The following is a 19,131-nucleotide window of genomic DNA, read 5'->3' as shown; positions in this document are numbered from 1 at the left end:
AATAAGGAACTGATATAATCTTGACACTAACATTAAAAAATCACCCTGTGGTACAATACCTGTATCTTACTTTAGGAATTATTGCTATAGACTTTTTAGATGAAATGTTAGCCATTTGGTGAAAGGAAGCAAACAGTCCATTTTCTTGGATGGCATTGTCTAGCTCCCTCAGAAAAAAGGGAAAAAATTAAAAAAAGTGCTATTAAGGCTTAACTATCTCTTTTTAATTAGTAGATGGTTTGCATGAGAAAGAATAAAGTGAGTTAAAAAAAACATAAAAAACAAAACAAAAACAAAAAACCTCCCTGAAAGTTTAAAATAGTATTTTAATATTAATTTAATGTTTACCTGATAATGATATGCAGGTTGCTGATAAACTGGCTGAGCTACCATCACAGGAGAACTAGATATAGAACGTGACTATAAGAGGAAAGAAAAATAGGAAAATTATTTCAGGCAAAAATTCCTTAAAATAACTCAGAGTAAAATTGATCTCAAATTGGTTTCCTAAGCCCAGTCAACATGCGGTTTATGATTAGAAATTTTATTTTTCTATCTCTTACTGATTTTATTAAAAATACTAAAGTCTGTTATTAAAATCATCACAGCATCCTACTTCTAAGGGGTCTCATTTCCATTCTCATGCTAAAACAACCACCAAAAAAGTTGCTTTTATACTGAAATACAATTATCATCTCCAAAGATTATAAAAACTTTGTTCAAAGTGTTCTATGTTTTCTGAAAACATGGTTCTAAGAGAAAATTTAGAGGAAAATGGTTGCTGGACATAGGATGACAGCCTACTTTCAGAGTGGAGGGCAGCAGAAGATACTTAGTGTTTACAATAGCATTTAGAACTGAATGAATAAAAATCACATCTGATTTTCCCACTATTTATGAATTTTTATCATCAACATCGTATTCCCTTCTTACACATTTAATTAAAGCAAACACATTATATATAGAAACATTTGTCAACTTCTGCTGTTTATTAATTTGACATTTAAATGAGTTACTCATCCCCTAAAGCTTATAATACATCTATGTCTGAAGAACCATGTAACACTTGATTATTCAAAGTAGTAAAGTAACACAAGTGACCTTTTATTATATTAACAGATTAAAAGAGAAAAAAAAATCTTAGCAGATGCAGAAAAAGCATTTTTTAAAAATTAATACTCTTTAATGATAAATCCTCTTGGCAAACAAAATACAAAATAACTTCCTTAATTAATTTAGGGCAGTAATTCTCAACCAGTGGTGATTTTTTTGCCCCCTTGGGAACATTTGGCAATGTTGAGACACACTTCTGGTTGTCACACCTGTGGGGAATGCACTGGCATCTAGTGGGCAGAAGCCAGGGATACTGCTAAACATCCTATAATGCACAGGACAGCCTCCCACCACAAAGAATCATCCAGCCCAAAAAGTAAATAGTGCCAAAATTAAGAAACCCTGATTATCTTCAAAATCTACAGTATATATATATATATAAAGCTTAATAATGAATCACTGAACTTGTTACCTTTTTAAGAACAGTATCAAGATGCAAAGAAACTTTGTCATTGTGATAACCCAAGGGGAAAAGAAATGAAAAAAAAAAAAGAAACAGAAGTATATTGAATCATAAATGATTGTTTAAAAGAGAATTTGGCAGGTTGCTGATAAAGTATCAATATATAAATATCAACAGCATTAGGATACACCAGTCGCAACTGACTAGGAAATGTGATTTTAAAAAATACACCATTCATAAAAGCAACAAAAAATGTAGGTATCTAATAATAAATCAAAAAAAAGATGTGTCAAATTTTTTTTATAGAGAAGAAAGCTTTTTTGGATGGAAATAAAAGACCTAAATAAATGGGAGCGATACATCATCTTCATGGATGGGAAGATTCAATACTGTAAAGATATCCCAATGTCTCAAATTAATCTGCATACTTAATGAAATTCTAATAAAACTCTACAAGAGCTTTCCACAGAACTGAACAATCTTAATTACAAAATTTATACTTACGAGCAAAGTCTTAAGGATAGACAAGACACTCATACAGAAGGACAAAGTTGGTAGATTTGTCCTACCAGATTTTGAGATTTATTATAAAGCCAAAGTATTTAAAATAGAATTGGGCAGAATTAGCAAATATACCAATGGAGCAAAACAGAGAACCTAGGAAGAGACCTCCACACATGGAAACTTGGTATGTGACAGAATTCATTTTCAAACAGTAAGAAAAAGGAAGAATAAATGCTAGATATAAGATTTAAATGTGAAAAGCAGAAATACTTCAGCACTTTAAAAAATAAAATATAGGAGAATATCTATATTCTTGTAATGAAGAATTTTTTAAACAAGACGCTAAAAGCTGAAACCACAAAAGAAAACATTAACACATCTGTTAACATTAGAACAAAGAACTTGTGTATGACAAAAAAAAAAATCATAAACAAAGTTAATGGACAAAATACAAACTGGAAGAAGAAATTTCTAACCACAAAATTCATATAACGAACTCAAGAAAAAGACCCCAGTAGAAAACGCACAAAGGAAATGAACAGGTAGGTGACTGAAGAAGACACTCAAATGGCCAATAAGTATATGAAAATATGTTCAACCTTACCAGTGTTTATATTTAGGCAAATAAAAATTAAAACAGGATACCACTTCATAATAACATTGACAAAAATGTAAGCAGCTGATAATTTTAAGTGTTGGCAGGGATTATGGGAAAATTGGAGTTCATAAAAACTGATGGCAAGAGTGTAAACTGGTATATTTTGAAGAGCTATTTGACATCTAGCCAAAGATGAATGTGAAATTTTACTTCTAGACATATGTCCTGGAAACCTTGGTGGCATCGTGGTTAAGCACTACACCTGCTAACCAAAAGGTCGGCAGTTTGAATCCACCAGGTGCTCCTTGGCAACGCTATGGGGCAGTTCTACTCTGCCCTATAGGGTGGCTATCAGTCGGAATCGACTCAATGGCAACACGTTTAGGTTTTTTTTGATTTAGGCATATATCCTAGACCAAGGTACACTGGGTAGATCGTAAAAATTTCTAGGTGTATGTGGGCATGAATAACTTTAAGAATATCAATTTTCAGATCCTAAACTTGATATGTACTCCTTCCTGATTCGATATGTGTCTGTGCATTCTTTTTTTAAAATTTTTATTGTGCTTTAAGTGAGAGTTTACAAATCAAGTCAGTCTCATACAAAAATTTATATAAACCTTGCTATACTCTCTTTGGAAACCCTGGTAGCATAGTGGCTAAGTGCTATGGCTGCTAACCAAGAAGTCGGCAGTTCAAATCCACCAGGCGCTCCTTGGAAACTCTATGGTGCAGTTCTACTCTGTTCTATAGGGTCGCTATGAGTCGGAATCAACTCGACGGCAGTGGGTATATACTCTTAATTGCTCTCCCTGTAATGAGACAACCCGCTCCTGCCCTCCACTATCTCTTTTCGTGTCCATTCCGCCAGCTTCTAACCCCCTCTGCCCTCTCATCTCCCCTCCGGATAGGAGATGCCAACATAGTCTCAAGTGTCCACTTGATCCAAGAAGCTCATTGTTCAACAGCATCTTCTTCTATTTCAGTGTCCAGTCCAATCCCTGTCTGAAGAGTTGGCTTTGGGAACGGTTCCTATCCTGGGCTAACAGAAGGTCTGAGGGCCGTGACCTCCGGGGTCTTTCTAGTCTCGGTCAGACCATTAAGTCTGGTCTTTTTACGAGAATTTGGGGTCTGCATCCCACTGCTCTCTTGCTCCCTCAAGGGTTCTCTGTTGAGTTCCCCATCAGGGCAGTCATTGGTTGTAGCCGGGCACCATCTAGTTCTTCTGGTCTCAGGCTGATGTAGTCTCCGGTTCATGTGACTCTTTCTGTCTTTTGGGCTCGTAATACCTTCTGTCCTTGGTGTTCCTCATTCTCCTTTGTTCCAGGTGGGTTGAGACCAACTGATGCATCTTAGATGGACGCTTGCCACCATTTAAGACCCCAGATGCTACTCTCTAAAGTGTGGTGCAGAATGTTTTCTTAATAGATTTTATTATGCCAGTTGACATAGATGTCCCCTGAAAAACATGGTCCCTAAACCCCCACCCTTGCTACGCTGGCCTTCGAAGAATTCAGTTTATTCAGAAAATTGCTTTTGGTTTAGTCCAGTTGTGCTGACCTCTCCTGTATTGTGTGTTGTCTTTCCCTTCATGTAAAGTAGTTCTTATCTACTATCTAGAGGATACCCCTTTCCCTCCCTCCTCCCTCCCCCCTCTTGTAACCATCAAAGAATATTTTCTTTTCTGTTTAAACTATTTCTTGAATTCTTGTAATAGTGGTCTTATACAATATTTGTCCTTTTGCAACTGATTGATTTCACTCAGCATAATGCCTTCCAGATTCCTCCATGTTATGAAATGTTTCACAGAGTCATCACTGTTCTTTATCGATGTGTAATATTCCATTGTGTGAATATACCATAATTTATTTATCCATTCATCTGCTGATGGGCACCTTGGTTGCTTCCATCTTTTTGCTATTGTAAACAGTGCTGCAATGAACATGGGTGTCCATATATCTGTTTGTATAAAGGTTCTTATTTCTCTAGGATATATTCCAAGGAGTCCTATGGTAGTTCTATTTCTAGCTTTTTAAGGAAGCGCCAAATTGATTTTCAAAGTGGTTGTACCATTTGACATTCTCACCAGCAGTGTAGAAGTGTTCCAATCTCTCCACAGCCTCTCCAACATTTATTCTTGTGTGTTTTTTGGATTAATGCCAGCCTTGTTGGAGTGAGATGGAATCTCATTGTAGTTTTGATTTGCATTTCTCTAATGGCTAATGATCATGAGCAATTTCTCATGTATCTGTTAGTTGCCTGAATGTCTTCCTCAGTGAAGTGTCTGTTCATATCTTTTGCGCATTTTTTAAGTGGGTTATTTGTCTTTTTGCAGTTGAGTTTTCGCAGTATCATGTAGATTTTAGAGATCAGACACTGATCGGAAATGTCATAGCTAAAAAGTTTTTCCCAGACTTTAGGTAATCTTTTTACTCTTTTGGTGAAGTCTTTGGATGAGCATAGCTGTTTTGATTTTTAGGAGCTCCCCCTTATCTAGTTTTTCTTCTGCATTGTTAGTAATGTTGTATACTGTTTATGCCATGTATTAGGGCTCCTAACATTGTCCCTATTTTTTCTTCCATGGTCTTTATCATTCTAGATTTTATATTTAGGTCTTTGATCCATTTTGACCTCGTTTTTGTGCATGCAGTGAGGTATGGGTCTTGTTTCATTTTTTTGCAGATGGATATCCAGTTATGCCAGCACCATTTGTTGAACAAACTGTCTTTTCCCCATTTAACTGACTTTGGGCCTTTGTCAAATATTAACTGCTCATATGTGGATGGATTTATGTCTGGATTCTCAATTCCGTTCCACTGGTCCATGCATCTGTTGTTGTACCAGTACCAGGCTGTTTTGACTACTGTGGCAGTATAATCGGTTCTAAAATCAGGTAGGGTGAGGCCTCCCGCTTTGTTCTTCTTTTTCAGTAATGTTTTACTTATCTGGGCCTCTTCTCTTCCACATGAAGTAGGTGATTTGTTTCTCCATCTCATTAAAAAATGTTGTTGGGATTTGGATTGGAATTGCATTAAATGTATAGATCGCTTTTGGTAGAAAAGACATTTTTATAATGTTAAGTCTTCCTATCCATGAGCAAGGTATGTTTTTCAACTTATGTAGGTCTCTTGGTTTTTTGCAGAAGTGTTTTGTAGTTTCCTTTGTATAAGTCTTTTACATCTCTGGTAAGATTTATTCCTAAGTATTTTATCTTCTTGGGGGCTACTGTAAATGGTATTGATTTGGTGATTTCTTCTTTGATGTTCTTTTTGTTGGTGTAGAGGAATCCAACTGATTTTTGTATATTTATCTTGTACCCTGATACTCTGCTGAACTCTTCTATTAGTTTCAGTAGTCTTCTGGAGGATTCCTTAGGGTTTTCTGTGTACAAGGTCATGTCATCTGCAAATAGAGATACTTTTAGTTCTTCTTTGCCAATCTGGATGCCCTTTATTTCTTTACTTAGCCTAATTGCTCTGGCTAGGACCTCCAGCACAATGCTGGATAAAAGTGGTGATAAAGGGCATCCTTGTCTGGTTCCCCATCTCAAAGGGACTTTCAGGCTCTCTCCATTTAGGATGATGTTGGCTATTCACTTTGTATAAATGCCCTTTATGTTCAGGGATTTTCCTTCTATTCCTATTTTGCTTAGAGTTTCTATCATGAATGGGTGTTGAACTTTGTCAAATGCCTTTTCTGCATCAATTGATAAAATCATGTGATTCTTGTCTTTTGTTTTATTTATATTATGCATTATATTAATTGTTTTTCTAATGTTGAACCATCCCTACATACCTAGTGTGAATCATACTTGGTCATGGTGGATTATTTTTTTGATATGTTGTCGAATTCTATTGGCTAAAATTTTGTTGAGGATTTTTGCATCTGAGTTCATGAGGGATCTAGGTCTGTGATTTTCTTTTTTTATGGTGTCTTTACCCAGTTTTGGTATCAGGGATACGCTGGCTTCATAGAATGAGTTTGGGAGTATTCTCTCCTTTTCTATGCTGTGAAATACCTTTAGTAATAGTGGTGTTAACTCTTCTCTGAAAGTTTGGTAGAACTGTGCAGTGAACCCGTCTGGGCCAGGGCTTTTTTTGTTGTTGTTGTTAGGAGTTTTTTGATTACATTTTCAATCTCTTCTTTTGTTATGGGTCTATTTAGTTGTTCTACCTCTGTTTGTGTTAGTTTAGGTAGGTCATGTGTTTCTAGGAATTCATCCATTTCTTCTAGGTTTCAAATTTGTTAGAGTATAATTTTTCATAGTTATCTGATATGATCCTTTTAATTTCAGTTGGGTCTGTTGTAGTATCGCCCGTCTCATTTCTTATTTGGGTTATTTGCTTCCTCTCCTGTTTTTCTTTTGTCAGTTTGGCCAGTGGTTTATCGATTTTGTTGATTTTTTCAAAGAACCAGCTTTTGGTCTTGTTGATTCTTTCAATTTTTTTTTCTGTTTTCTATTTCATTTAATTCTGCTCTAATTTTTGTTATTTGCTTTCTTCTGGTGCCTGACGGTTTCTTTTATTGCTCTCTATTTGTTCAAGTTGAAGGGATAATTCTTTGATTTTGGCCCTTTCTTCTTTTTGTATGTGCGCATTTATTGACATAAATTGACCTCTGAGCACTGCTTTTGCTGTGTCCCAAAGGTTCTGATAGGAAGTGTTTTCATTCTCATTGGATTCTCTGAATTTCTTTATTCCATCCTTCATGTCTTCTATAACCCAGTCTTTTTTGAGCAGGGTATTGTTCAGTTTCCTAGTGTTTGATTTCTTTTCCCTGCTTTTTCTGTTATTGATTTCTATTTTTATGGCCTTATGGTCAGAGAAGATGCTTTGTAATATTTTGATGTTTTGGATTCTGCTAAGGCTTGCTTTATGACCTAACATGTAGTCTATTCTAGAGAATGTTCCATGTGTACTAGAAAAGAAAGTATACTTGGCTGCTGCTGGGTGGAGTATTCTATATATGTCTATGAGGTCAAGTTGGTTGACTGTGGCATTTATATCTTCCATGTCTTTATTGAGCTTCTTTCTGGATGTCCTGTCCTTCACCGAAAGTGGTGTGTTAAAGTCTCCTACTATTATTGTGGAGCTGTCTATCTCACATTTCAGTGCTGTTACAGTATGTTTTATGCATCTTGCAGCCCTGTCATTGGGTGCATAAATATTTTATATGGCTATATCCTCCTGGTATATTGTCCCTTTAATCATTATATAGTGTCCTTATTCTTTATGATGGATTTAACTTTAAAGTCTATTTTGTCAGAAATTAATATTGCCACTCCTGCTCTTTTTTGATTGTTGTTTGCTTATTTTTTTCCATCCTTTGAGTTTTAGTTTGTGTCTCTAAGTCTAAGGTGTGTCTCTTGTGGACAGCATACAGATGGATCATGTTTTTTAATCCATTCTGCCACTCTCTGTCTCTTTATTGGTGCATTTGGTCCATTGACATTCAGTGTAATTATGGATCGGTATGAATTTTTTTTTTTTTATGAATTTGCTGTCGTTTTGATGTCTTTTTTTGTGCGTTGTTGACTGTTTCTGTTTCCCACTAAATTTTTTGTGCTGAGTAGATTATCTTTATATATTGTCTTTTCCTCATATTCGTTTTTGTTGATTTTGTTTCTGCTGAGTCTCTAATTTTTTTTGTATTTTATTTTGATGCATAGGATAGTTTGTCTTCTTTGTGGTTACCTTATTATTTACTCCTATTTTTCTAAAGTTAAACCTAACTTTTATTTCTTTATATAGCCTTGTCTTCCTCTTCATATGAAAGATCTATGACTACATTCCTTAGTCCCTCTTTATTGTTTTAATTTTGTCTTCTTTTACATAATGACTTCAGTGTTTTCCTGTTTTGAGTGTTTTTTTATCTTGATTTATTTTTGTGATTTCCGTGTCTGACATCTGATTGCTCTGCCCAGTGTTCTAGTCTTGGGTTGATACCTGATACTATTGATTTTCTAACCAAAGAACTCCCTTTAGTATTTCTTGTAGTTTTGGTTTGGTTTTATGAATTCCCTAAACTTCTGTTTATCTGGAAATGCCCTAATTTCACCTTCATATTTGAGAGATGGTGTTGCTGGATATATGATTCTTGGCTGGCAATTTTTTTCCTTCAATTTTTTGTATAAGTCATCCGTTTGCCTTTTTGCCTGCATGGTTCCTGCCGAGTAGTCCGAGCTTATTCTTGTGTCTCCTTTGTAGGTAACTTTTCATTTATCCCTAGCTGCTCTTAAAATTCTGTATTTTTGGTTTGGCAAGTTTGATTATAATATGTCTTGGTGACTTTCTTTAAAATCCATGTTTTGTGGAGTTCAATGAGCATCTTGGATAGATATCTTCTCATCTTTCATGATATCAGGGAAGTTTTCTGCCAACAAATCTTCCACAATTCTCTCTGTATTTTTTGTTATCCTTCCCTGTTCTGGTACTCCAATCACTCATAGGTTATTTCTCGTGATAGAGCCCCACGATTCTTAAGCTGTCTTCATTTAAAAATTTTTTTACCTGATTTTTCTTCAAATATATTAGTGCCAAGTGCTTTATCTTCAAGTTCACAAATTCTGCCTTCCACTTGCTTAATTCTGCTCTACTGACTTTCTATCAAGTTGTCTAATTCTGTAATTTTATTATTAATCATCTGAATTTCTGATTGCTGTCTGTCAATGATTTTTCCACCTTATTAAATTTTTCATTATGTTCCTGAATCACCTTTTTAATTTCTTCAACTTCTTTATCTGTGTGTTCCTTGGCTTTTTCTGCGTATTGCCTGATTTCCTTCCTGATATCTTGAAGGGTTCTGTATATTATCTTTTGTATTCTGCCTCCAGTAATTCCAGGAAGGCACTTTCATCTCGAAGATCCCTTGATTCTTTGTTTTGAGAGCTTGTTGAGGCGATCATGGTCAGTTTCTTTATGTGACTTGATATTTACTGTTGACCCTGAGCCATCTATGTTATTGTATTAGTTTATTTTGTGTTTGCTTACTGTGTCATAGCTTCTTGCTTTGTTTTGATATGCCCAAATGGGTTGCTTGAGTGAGCTAGCTTATTTTCGCCTTTGGAGTTCTAATGTCCTGTCCCCAGATGGGTAGAGCTGTTATCAGGTATATCTAGGAGTCCGTTCACTTTTCTTGTATAAATTCAGCTCAGGTGTCCACGGAGCTGGTCATCAAGTGTGTGGTATGGGGTCTCTCCTACAGTCTTAGAGGGGCAGGGGTGATTGGTGTAAGTACCAGTATCTGGTTGCAGCAGGGGGTCATGCTCTGAACAAGGCAGGGGGTGACAATTGTCCCCCAAATGTCTCTGAGGAAAGCGTGTCCCTGTTCCCTACAGTGTACAGGTGGGTGGGTTCTACAGACAGACCAAGGTCATCCAGTGTTTTTCGTTGTAAGGACTGGGAGATACCAGTTATCCTTGGACTGCTGTCACGGGCAGCTGGGTGACCTGAGTGGAGCCACCAGTCCTTAGGCCCCTGATGTGGGTAGGCAAGGACCCTGTTCAATAGGCAAAGTGGTTTCAAACATCAAAAACCCACCCCTTCACCGCACAGCTGAAACAGTTGTAGTCTGCCAACAAGGGCCCGCACAGGTCCATGCAGAGGGTAAAGGTACTCAGAGTCCATGGATTGTTTATGCCTGGACAGGAGCCGCTTCTGTCCTGAGCTCCCCTGGTTAGAGGAGCAGGCAAATTATCTTTTCCCCTCGTTGGGAATTTATTCCTTCTCCAGGGCTTGGAGCATGGCTCTAGGCGGTCAACAGGGCCTATCTCAGGCCCAGGGAAATCAATAGCTGCTGAAGCCGGCTTGTGGACAGGGGGCTGGCGGGGGATGCAGTAAAATATACGCAAGTACTTAGCTTTTGCCGAAAGTGCCGTTATTCTCCAGTTCTGGAGGTATGAGTAGGCTGTGTGGCTGGCTGCTTCTCCCTGAGTTAACTGCGGCTGAAGCTATTGCCTGCCACAGCCACTCCCGGGAATGGTGCCTGAGGGCTCCCAGCGATTCCGGTCCAGTAACTCCTCTCCGCTTCTGAACCGTCTCTTCGTCCCCCTGCCCCTCAGTTCGTTTTCTAACCTTGTCTTTGATATTCAGGGCTCCTAGCTTGTCATAAATATACTCATTTCACTTGTTTTTTTGGGTCTTTGTTGTAAGAGGGCTTGCCGGAAGCGTCTGTCTATTCTGCCATCTTGGCCCTGCCTCATTCTTCTTTTCTAAACTATTCTTTCACAATCACCCTTCTCCTTTACTAGAGAAAGGCACACTTCTCACTTATTCTGAATCTTGGCTATAATGCTTTGCTGTGGAATGTAAAAACCACCAGGGCATCAGACAATTCAAGAAGGCAATGCCGTTAAAAAACTGTCCAAAGAGAACAAAGCAAATAGAGTTTGTATAAGAAATACTGAGGGGGAGATGGTATCTTATTTTATCCAGAGGACATATTTTAACTCATTTATTTGAATTTAAAAATAAAGCCTGGAACTTTCTAATGGAAAATAAGTTTTATTTGGTTGACTAGTTTTGTCAATGTATTATAGAGCATCTTTAGTTTATATATGTTTTGACAAAATATATTTAAAGCAAGTCTATATAACATACAATATGCTTAAACTATTTAAACAAGATTAATTTCAGATATCAACTTAAGAACTAGTGAGAGGATAAATAATTTTTAAAAAAATTTTTAGAGGAAATATAGGCAAAAAACTTTGAAGACCGAGACAAACTCTCACATGTACACAAAAGGTCTGGATGTTCATGGTAGCCTTGATTGTAGAAAAATATGGGGAGAAACTTAAAATGTCCAACAATAGGGTAATGTAAAAAACTGTAGAACACTTATACTATAGAGTATTTAAAAATATTTAAATAAGTGGGCTAGATATACGAGAATCAACATGGTTTAATCCCACAATAATACTGAGTAGAAAAGTACATTATTTACATAGCTTAAAAACCCACACAAAGGAATACTATATATTGTTTAAGGATACACATATTTTTGGTAAAAAAACGTATAAAATGGACAGAAAATATATTCTGATTACCCCTGAGGAGGAAGGGAGAGTAAGGGATTGGGCACAAGGAGACTTTACCTGTATTTGTCATATTTCTTCTCCCTCTTAAAATAAGTAAATATGACAAAATATTGATATGTTAAATTTGGGTGTTAGGTACACAGGTGTTATTATTTGTATGTGTCTGTTGCTTAAATATTTCAGAATAAAAACAAATACTTAAAAAAAATTTTGATAGTAATACCCGTATAAAAAAAGAAATCCCTCTAAAATGAAATTACTTACAGGCCAAGGTGGTGGGACAGAAGTTACCTCTGGAGTATGAAAATAAGCAACACCATTATGATAAGTATAAGGATATCCGGTTGAAGTTGTTAGATACATTGTTCCAGCTGCTGGCATTATACTGGAACCTAAAGCAAAGATTAAAATCACAACTGAAACGTTAAATTTAACCTTTTAAAATATAATTTCTGAACACTATTTGGAAAAATATTTATCTTAACAGACCTATACCAAAACAAACAAACAAACAAACCCGATGCTGTCAAGTCGATTCTGACTCATAACAACCTTATGGCTACGTTAAAATGAAATGGTACAAGAGTATTTTTTAAATTCCACGTGTTAAAGTATCTTTGAGTGTACATTTTCAAACTTACTACCTTAGGGCTTCAATTACCTTAAGGTGAATAAAAGAGAAAAGACAATCAAGAATATGATAAATTCACCAGTTCAGATTCTAACACTAATACTATGAAACATATAGCTTAACAGCTTAAGATTTTATCAGTGAAGTTATTATTTTTGCTAATATAAATTATATAATTTAAAATTACTTGAAGACTATGGAAACCCTAGTGGTATAGTGGTCAAGAGCTATGGCTGTTAACCAAAAGGTGGGCAGCCAAATCCACCAGGTGCTCGTTGGAATTCCTATGGGGCAGTTCTACTCTGTCCTGTAGGGTTGCTGTCTTAGTCATCTAGTGCTGCCATAACAGAAATACCACAACTGGATGGCTTTAACAAAGATGAATTTATTTTCTCACAGTCTAGTAGGTTATAAGTCCAAATTAAGGGTGTCCGCTCCAGGGGAAGGCTTTCTCTGTTAACTCTGGAGGAAGATTCCTTGTAATCCATCTTCCCCTGGTAGAGGAGCTTCTCAGGTGTAGGGACCCCAGGTCCAAAGGCTCTGCTCCTGGTGCTGCTTTCTTGTTTGTATGAGGTCCCCAACTCTCTGCTTGCTTCCTTTTCCTTTTATCTCTTGAGAGAGAAAAGGTGGTGCAGCCCACACCCCAGGGAAGCTCCCTTTACACTGGATCAGGGAGGTGACCTGAATAAGGGTGGTGTTACAATCCCACCCTAATCATCTTAACATAAAATTACAATCACAAAATGGAGGACAACTGCACAATACTGGGAATCATGGCCTAACCAAGTTGACACAAATTTGGGGGGGGGGTGACACAATTCAATCCATGACAGTCACTATGAGTCAGAATCCATTGGACAACAACGGGTTTGGGTTTTTTTTTTTTTTTTGATTTTTTTTTTTATTAACTTTTATTAAGCTTCAAGTGAACGTTTACAAATCCAATCAGTCTGTCACATATAAGTTTACATACATCTTACTCCATACTCCCACCTGCTCTTCCCCTATTGAGTCAGCCCTTTCAGTCTCTCCTTTCGTGACAATTTTGCCAGCTTCCCTCTCTCTCTATCCTCCCATCCCCCCTCCAGACAAGAGCTGCCAACACACTCTCAAGTGTCCACCTGATATAATTAGCTCACTCTTCATCAGCATCTCTCTCCCACCCGCTGACCAGTCCCTTTCATGTCTGATGAGTTGTCTTTGGGGATGGTTCCTGTCCTGTGCCGACAGAAGGTCTGGGGAGCATGGCCGCCAGGATTCCTCTAGTCTCAGTCAGACCATTAAGTATGGTCTTTTTACGCGAATTTGGGGTCTGCGTCCCAGTGATCTTCTGTTCCCTCACGAGTTCTCTGTTGTGCTCCCTGTCAGGGCAGTCATCGATTGTGGCCGGGCACCAACTAGTTCTTCTGGTCTCAGGATGATGTAGTCGCTGGTTCATGTGGCCCTTTCTGTCTCTTGGGCTCCTAGTTGTCGTGTGACCTTGGTGTTCTTCATTTTCCTTTGCTCCAGGTGGGTTGAGACCAATTGATGCATCTTAGATGGCTGCTTGTTAGCCTTTAAGACCCCAGACGCCACATTTCAAAGTGGGATGCAGAATGGTTTCATAATAGAATTATTTTGCCAATTGACATAGAAGTCCCCTCAAACCATTTTCCCCAGACCCCCGCCCCTGCTCCGCTGACCTTTGAAGCATTCATTTTATCCCGGAAACTTCTTTGCTTTTGGTCCAGTCCAATTGAGCTGACCTTCCATGTATTGAGTGTTGTCTTTCCCTTCACCCAAAGCAGTTCTTATCTACTGAGTAATCAATAAAAAACCCTCTCCCTCCCTTCCCCCTTCATAACCACAAAAGTATGTGTTCTTCTCAGTTTTTACTATTTCTCAAGATCTTATAATAGTGGTCTTATACAATATTTGTCCTTTTGCCTCTGACTAATTTCGCTCAGCATAATGCCTTCCAGGTTCCTCCATGTTATGAAATGTTTCACAGATTCGTCACTGTTCTTTATCGATGCGTAGTATTCCATTGTGTGAATATACCACAATTTATTTACCCATTCATCCGTTGATGGACACCTTGGTAGCTTCCATCTTTTTGCTGTTGTAAACAGAGCTGCAATAAACATGGGTGTGCATATATCTGTTTGTGTGAAGGCTCTTGTATCTCTAGGGTATATTCCGAGGAGTGGGATTTCTGGGTTGTATGGTAGTTCTATTTCTAACTGTTTAAGATAACGCCAGATAGATTTCCAAAGTGGTTGTACCATTTTACATTCCCACCAGCAGTGTTTAAGAGTTCCAATCTCTCCGCAGCCTCTCCAACATTTATTATTTTGTGTTTTTTGGATTAATGCCAGCCTTGTTGGTGTGAGATGGAATCTCATCGTAGTTTTAATTTGCATTTCTCTAATGGCTAATGATCGAGAGCATTTTCTCATGTATCTGTTGGCTGCCTGAATATCTTCTTTAGTGAAATGTGTGTTCATATCCTTTGCCCACTTCTTGATTGGGTTGTTTGTCTTTTTGTGGTTGAGTTTTGAGAGAATCATGTAGATTTTAGAGATCAGGCGCTGGTCGGAGATGTCATAGCTGAAAATTCTTTCCCAGTCTGTAGGTGGTCTTTTTACTCTTTTGGTGAAGTCTTTAGATGAGCATAGATGTTTGATTTTTAGGAGCTCCCAGTTATCGGGTTTCTCTTCATCATTTTGGTAATGTTTTATATTCTGTTTATGCCTTGTATTAGGGCTCCTAGGGTTGTCCCTATTTTTTCTTCCATGATCTTTATTGTTTTAGTCTTTATGTTTAGGTCTTTGATCCACTTGGAGTTAGTTTTTGTGCATGGTGTGAGGTATGGGTCCTGTTTCATTCTTTTGCAAATGGATAGCCAGTTATGCCAGCACCATTTGTTAAAAAGACTATCTTTTCCCCAATTTACTGACACTGGTCCTTTGTCAAATGTCAGCTGTTCATACGTGGATGGATTTATATGTGGGTTCTCAATTCTGTTCCATTGGTCTATGTGCCTGTTGTTGTACCAGTACCAGGCTGTTTTGACTACTGTGGCTGTATAATAGGTTCTGAAATCAGGTAGAGTGAGGCCTCCCACTTTCTTCTTCTTTTTCAGTAATGCTTTGCTTATCCGGGGCTTCTTTCCCTTCCATATGAAATTGGTGATTTGTTTCTCTATCCCCTTAAAATATGACATTGGAATTTGGATCGGAAGTGCATTATATGTATAGATGGCTTTTGGTAGAATAGACATTTTTACTATGTTAAGTCTTCCTATCCATGAGCAAGGTATGTTTTCCCACTTAAGTATGTCCTTTTGAATTTCTTGTAGTAGAGCTTTGTAGTTTTCTTTGTATAGGTCTTTTACATCCTTGGTAAGATTTATTCCTAAGTATCTTATCTTCTTGGGAGCTACTGTGAATGGTATTGATTTGGTTATTTCCTCTTCGGTGTTCTTTTTGTTGATGTAGAGGAATCCAAGTGATTTTTGTATGTTTATTTTATAACCTGAGACTCTGCCAAACTCTTCTATTAGTTTCAGTAGTTTTCTGGAGGATTCCTTAGGGTTTTCTGTGTATATAATCATGTCATCTGCAAATAGTGATAACTTTACTTCTTCCTTGCCAATCCGGATACCCTTTATTTCTTTGTCTAGCCTAATTGCCCTGGCTAGGACTTCAAGTACGATGTTGAATAAGAGCGGTGATAAAGGGCATCCTTGTCTGGTTCCCGTTCTCAAGGGAAATGCTTTCAGGTTCTCTCCATTTAGAGTGATGTTGGCTGTTGGCTTTGCATAGATGCCCTTTATTATGTTGAGGAATTTTCCTTCAATTCCTATTTTGGTAAGAGTTTTTATCATAAATGCGTGTTGGACTTTGTCAAATGCCTTTTCTGCATCAATTGATAAGATCATGTGGTTTTTCTCTTTTGTTTTATTTATGTGATGGATTACATTAATGGTTTTTCTGATATTAAACCAGCCTTGCATACGTGGTATAAATCCCACTTGATCAGGGTGAATTATTTTTTTGATGTGTTGTTGGATTCTATTGGCTAGAATTTTGTTGAGGATTTTTGCATCTATGTTCATGAGGGATATAGGTCTGTAATTTTCTTTTTTTGTAATGTCTTTACCTGGTTTTGGTATCAGGGAGATGGTGGCTTCATAGAATGAGTTGGGTAGTATTCCGTCCTTTTCTATGCTTTGAAATACCTTCAGTAGTAGTGGTGTTAACTCTTCTCTGAAAGTTTGGTAGAACTCTGCAGTGAAGCCGTCCGGGCCAGAGCTTTTTTTTTGTTGGAAGTTTTTTGATTACCGTTTCAATCTCTTTTTTTTGTTATGGGTCTATTTAGTTGTTCTACTTCTGAATGTGTTAGTTTAGGTAGGTAGTGTTTTTCCAAGAATTCATCCATTTCTTCTAGGTTTTCAAATTTGTTAGAGTACAATTTTTCGTAGTAATCTGAAATGATTCTTTTAATTTCATTTGGTTCTGTTGTGATGTGGTCCTTCTCGTTTCTTATTCGGGTTATTTGTTTCCTTTCCTGTATTTCTTTAGTCAGTCTAGCCAATGGTTTATCAATTTTGTTAATTTTTTCAAAGAACCAGCTTTTGGCTTTGTTAATTCTTTCAATTGTTTTTCTGTTCTCTAATTCATTTAGTTCAGCTCTAATTTTTATTATTTGTTTTCTTCTGGTGCCTGATGGGTTCTTTTGTTGCTCACTTTCTATTTGTTCAAGTTGTAGGGACAGTTCTCTGATTTTGGCTCTTTCTTCTTTTTGTATGTGTGCATTAATTGATATAAATTGGCCTCTGAGCACTGCTTTTGCTGTGTCCCAGAGGTTTTGATAGGAAGTATTTTCATTCTCGTTGCATTCTATGAATTTCCTTATTCCCTCCTTGATGTCTTCTATAACCCAGTCTTTTTTCAGGAGGGTATTGTTCATTTTCCAAGTATTTGATTTCTTTTCCCTCGTTTTTCTGTTATTGATCTCTAGTTTTATTGCCTTGTGGTCTGAGAAGATGCTTTGTAATAATTCGATGTTTTGGACTCTGCAAAGGTTTGTTTTGTGACCTAATATGTGGTCTATTCTAGAGAATGTTCCATGTGCGCTAGAAAAAAAAGTATATTTTGCAGCAGTTGGGTGGAGAGTTCTGTATAAGTCAATGAGGTCAAGTTGGTTGATTGTTGTAAGTAGGTCTTCCGTGTCTCTATTGAGCTTCTTACTGGATATCCCGTCCTTCTCCGATAGTGGTGTGTTGAAGTCTCCTACTATAATTGTGGAAGTGTCTATCTCACTTTTCAATTCTGTTAAAATTTGATTTATGTATCTTGCAGCCCTATCATTGGGTGCATAAATATTTAATATGGTTACGTCTTCCTGATGAATTGTCCCTTTTATCGTTATATAGTGTCCTTCTTTATCCTTTATGGTGGATTTAAGTCTAAAGTCTATTTTGTCAGAAATTAATATTGCTACTCCTCTTCTTTTTTGCTTATTGTTTGCTTGATATATTTTTTTTCCATCCTTTGAGTTTTAGTTTGTTTGTGTCTCTAAGTCTAAGGTGTGTCTCTTGTAGGCAGCATATAGATGGATCGTGTTTCTTTATCCAGTCCGTGACTCTCTGTCTCTTTATTGGTGCATTTAGTCCATTTACATTCAGCGTAATTATAGATAAATAAGTTTTTAGTGTTGTCATTTTGATGCCTTTTCATGTGTGTTGTTGGCAATTTCATTTTTCCACATACTTTTTTGTGCTGAGACGTTTTTCTTAGTAAATTGTGAGATCCTCATTTTCATAGTGTTTGACTTTGTTAGTTGAGTCGTTACGTTTTTCTTGAGTTATGGAGTTGTTATACCTTTTTGTGGTTACCTTTTTTTATTATTTACCCCTATTTTTCTAAGTAAAAACGTAACTTGTATCGTTCTATATCGCCTTGTATCACTCTCCATCTGGCAGTTCAATGCCTCCTGTATTTAGTCCCTCTTTTTGATTATTGTGATCTTTTACCTATTGACTTCCATGATTCCCTGTTATGTGTATTGTTATTTTTTTTTAATTATTCTTAATTTGTTTGTTTTTGTGATTTCCCTATTTGAGTTGATATCAGGACATTCTGTTTTGTGACCTTGTATTGTGCTGGTATCTGATATTATTGGTTTTCTGACCAAACAATATCCTTTAGTATTTCTTGTAGCTTTGGTTTGGTTTTTGCAAATTCTCTAAACTTGTGTTTATCTGTAAATATCTTAATTTCGCCTTCATATTTCAGAGAGAGTTTTGCTGGATATATGATCCTTGGCTGGCAGTTTTTCTCCTTCAGTGCTCTGTATATGTCGTCCCATTCCGTTCTTGCCTGCATGGTTTCTGCTGAGTAAAAAAGCTGAGTAGTCTGAACTTATTGATTCTCCCTTGAAGGAAACCTTTCTTTTCTCCCTGGCAGCTTTTAAAATTTTCTGTTTATCTTTGGTTTTGGCGAGTTTGATGATAATATGTCTTGGTGTTTTTCTTTTTGGATCAGTCTTAAATGGGGTTCGATGAGCATCTTGGATAGATATCCTTTCGTCTTTCATGATGTCAGGGAAGTTTTGTGTCAGGAGTTCTTCAACTATTTTCTCTGTGTTTTCTGTCCCCCCTCCCTGTTCTGGGACTCCAATCACCCGCAAGTTATCCTTCTTGATAGAGTCCCACATGATTCTTAGGGTTTCTTCATTTTTTTAAGTTCTTTTATCTGATTTTTTTTCAGCTATGTTGGTGTTGATTCCCTGGTCCTCCAGATGTCCCAGTCTGCATTCTAATTGCTCGAGTCTGCTTCTCTGACTTCCTATTGCGTTGT

General features: G+C 37.1%; 1 protein-coding gene across 1 annotated transcript in view; it reads right to left on the bottom strand.

Annotated features, from left to right (window-relative positions):
* Positions 1-19,131, bottom strand: part of BOLL (boule homolog, RNA binding protein) — a 66,411-nt gene that overhangs the window by 30,086 nt on the left and 17,194 nt on the right. Inside the window, 4 exon segments of the mRNA XM_064287441.1 lie at positions 113-137; positions 140-167; positions 349-420; positions 11,920-12,047. Coding sequence (XP_064143511.1) covers positions 113-137; positions 140-167; positions 349-420; positions 11,920-12,047 — 253 coding nt within the window.

Source organism: Loxodonta africana, chromosome 6 (assembly GCF_030014295.1).
Source record: "Loxodonta africana isolate mLoxAfr1 chromosome 6, mLoxAfr1.hap2, whole genome shotgun sequence".
NCBI classification, from domain to species: Eukaryota; Metazoa; Chordata; class Mammalia; order Proboscidea; family Elephantidae; genus Loxodonta; species Loxodonta africana.
This window is presented reverse-complemented; position numbering and strand designations above follow the sequence as displayed.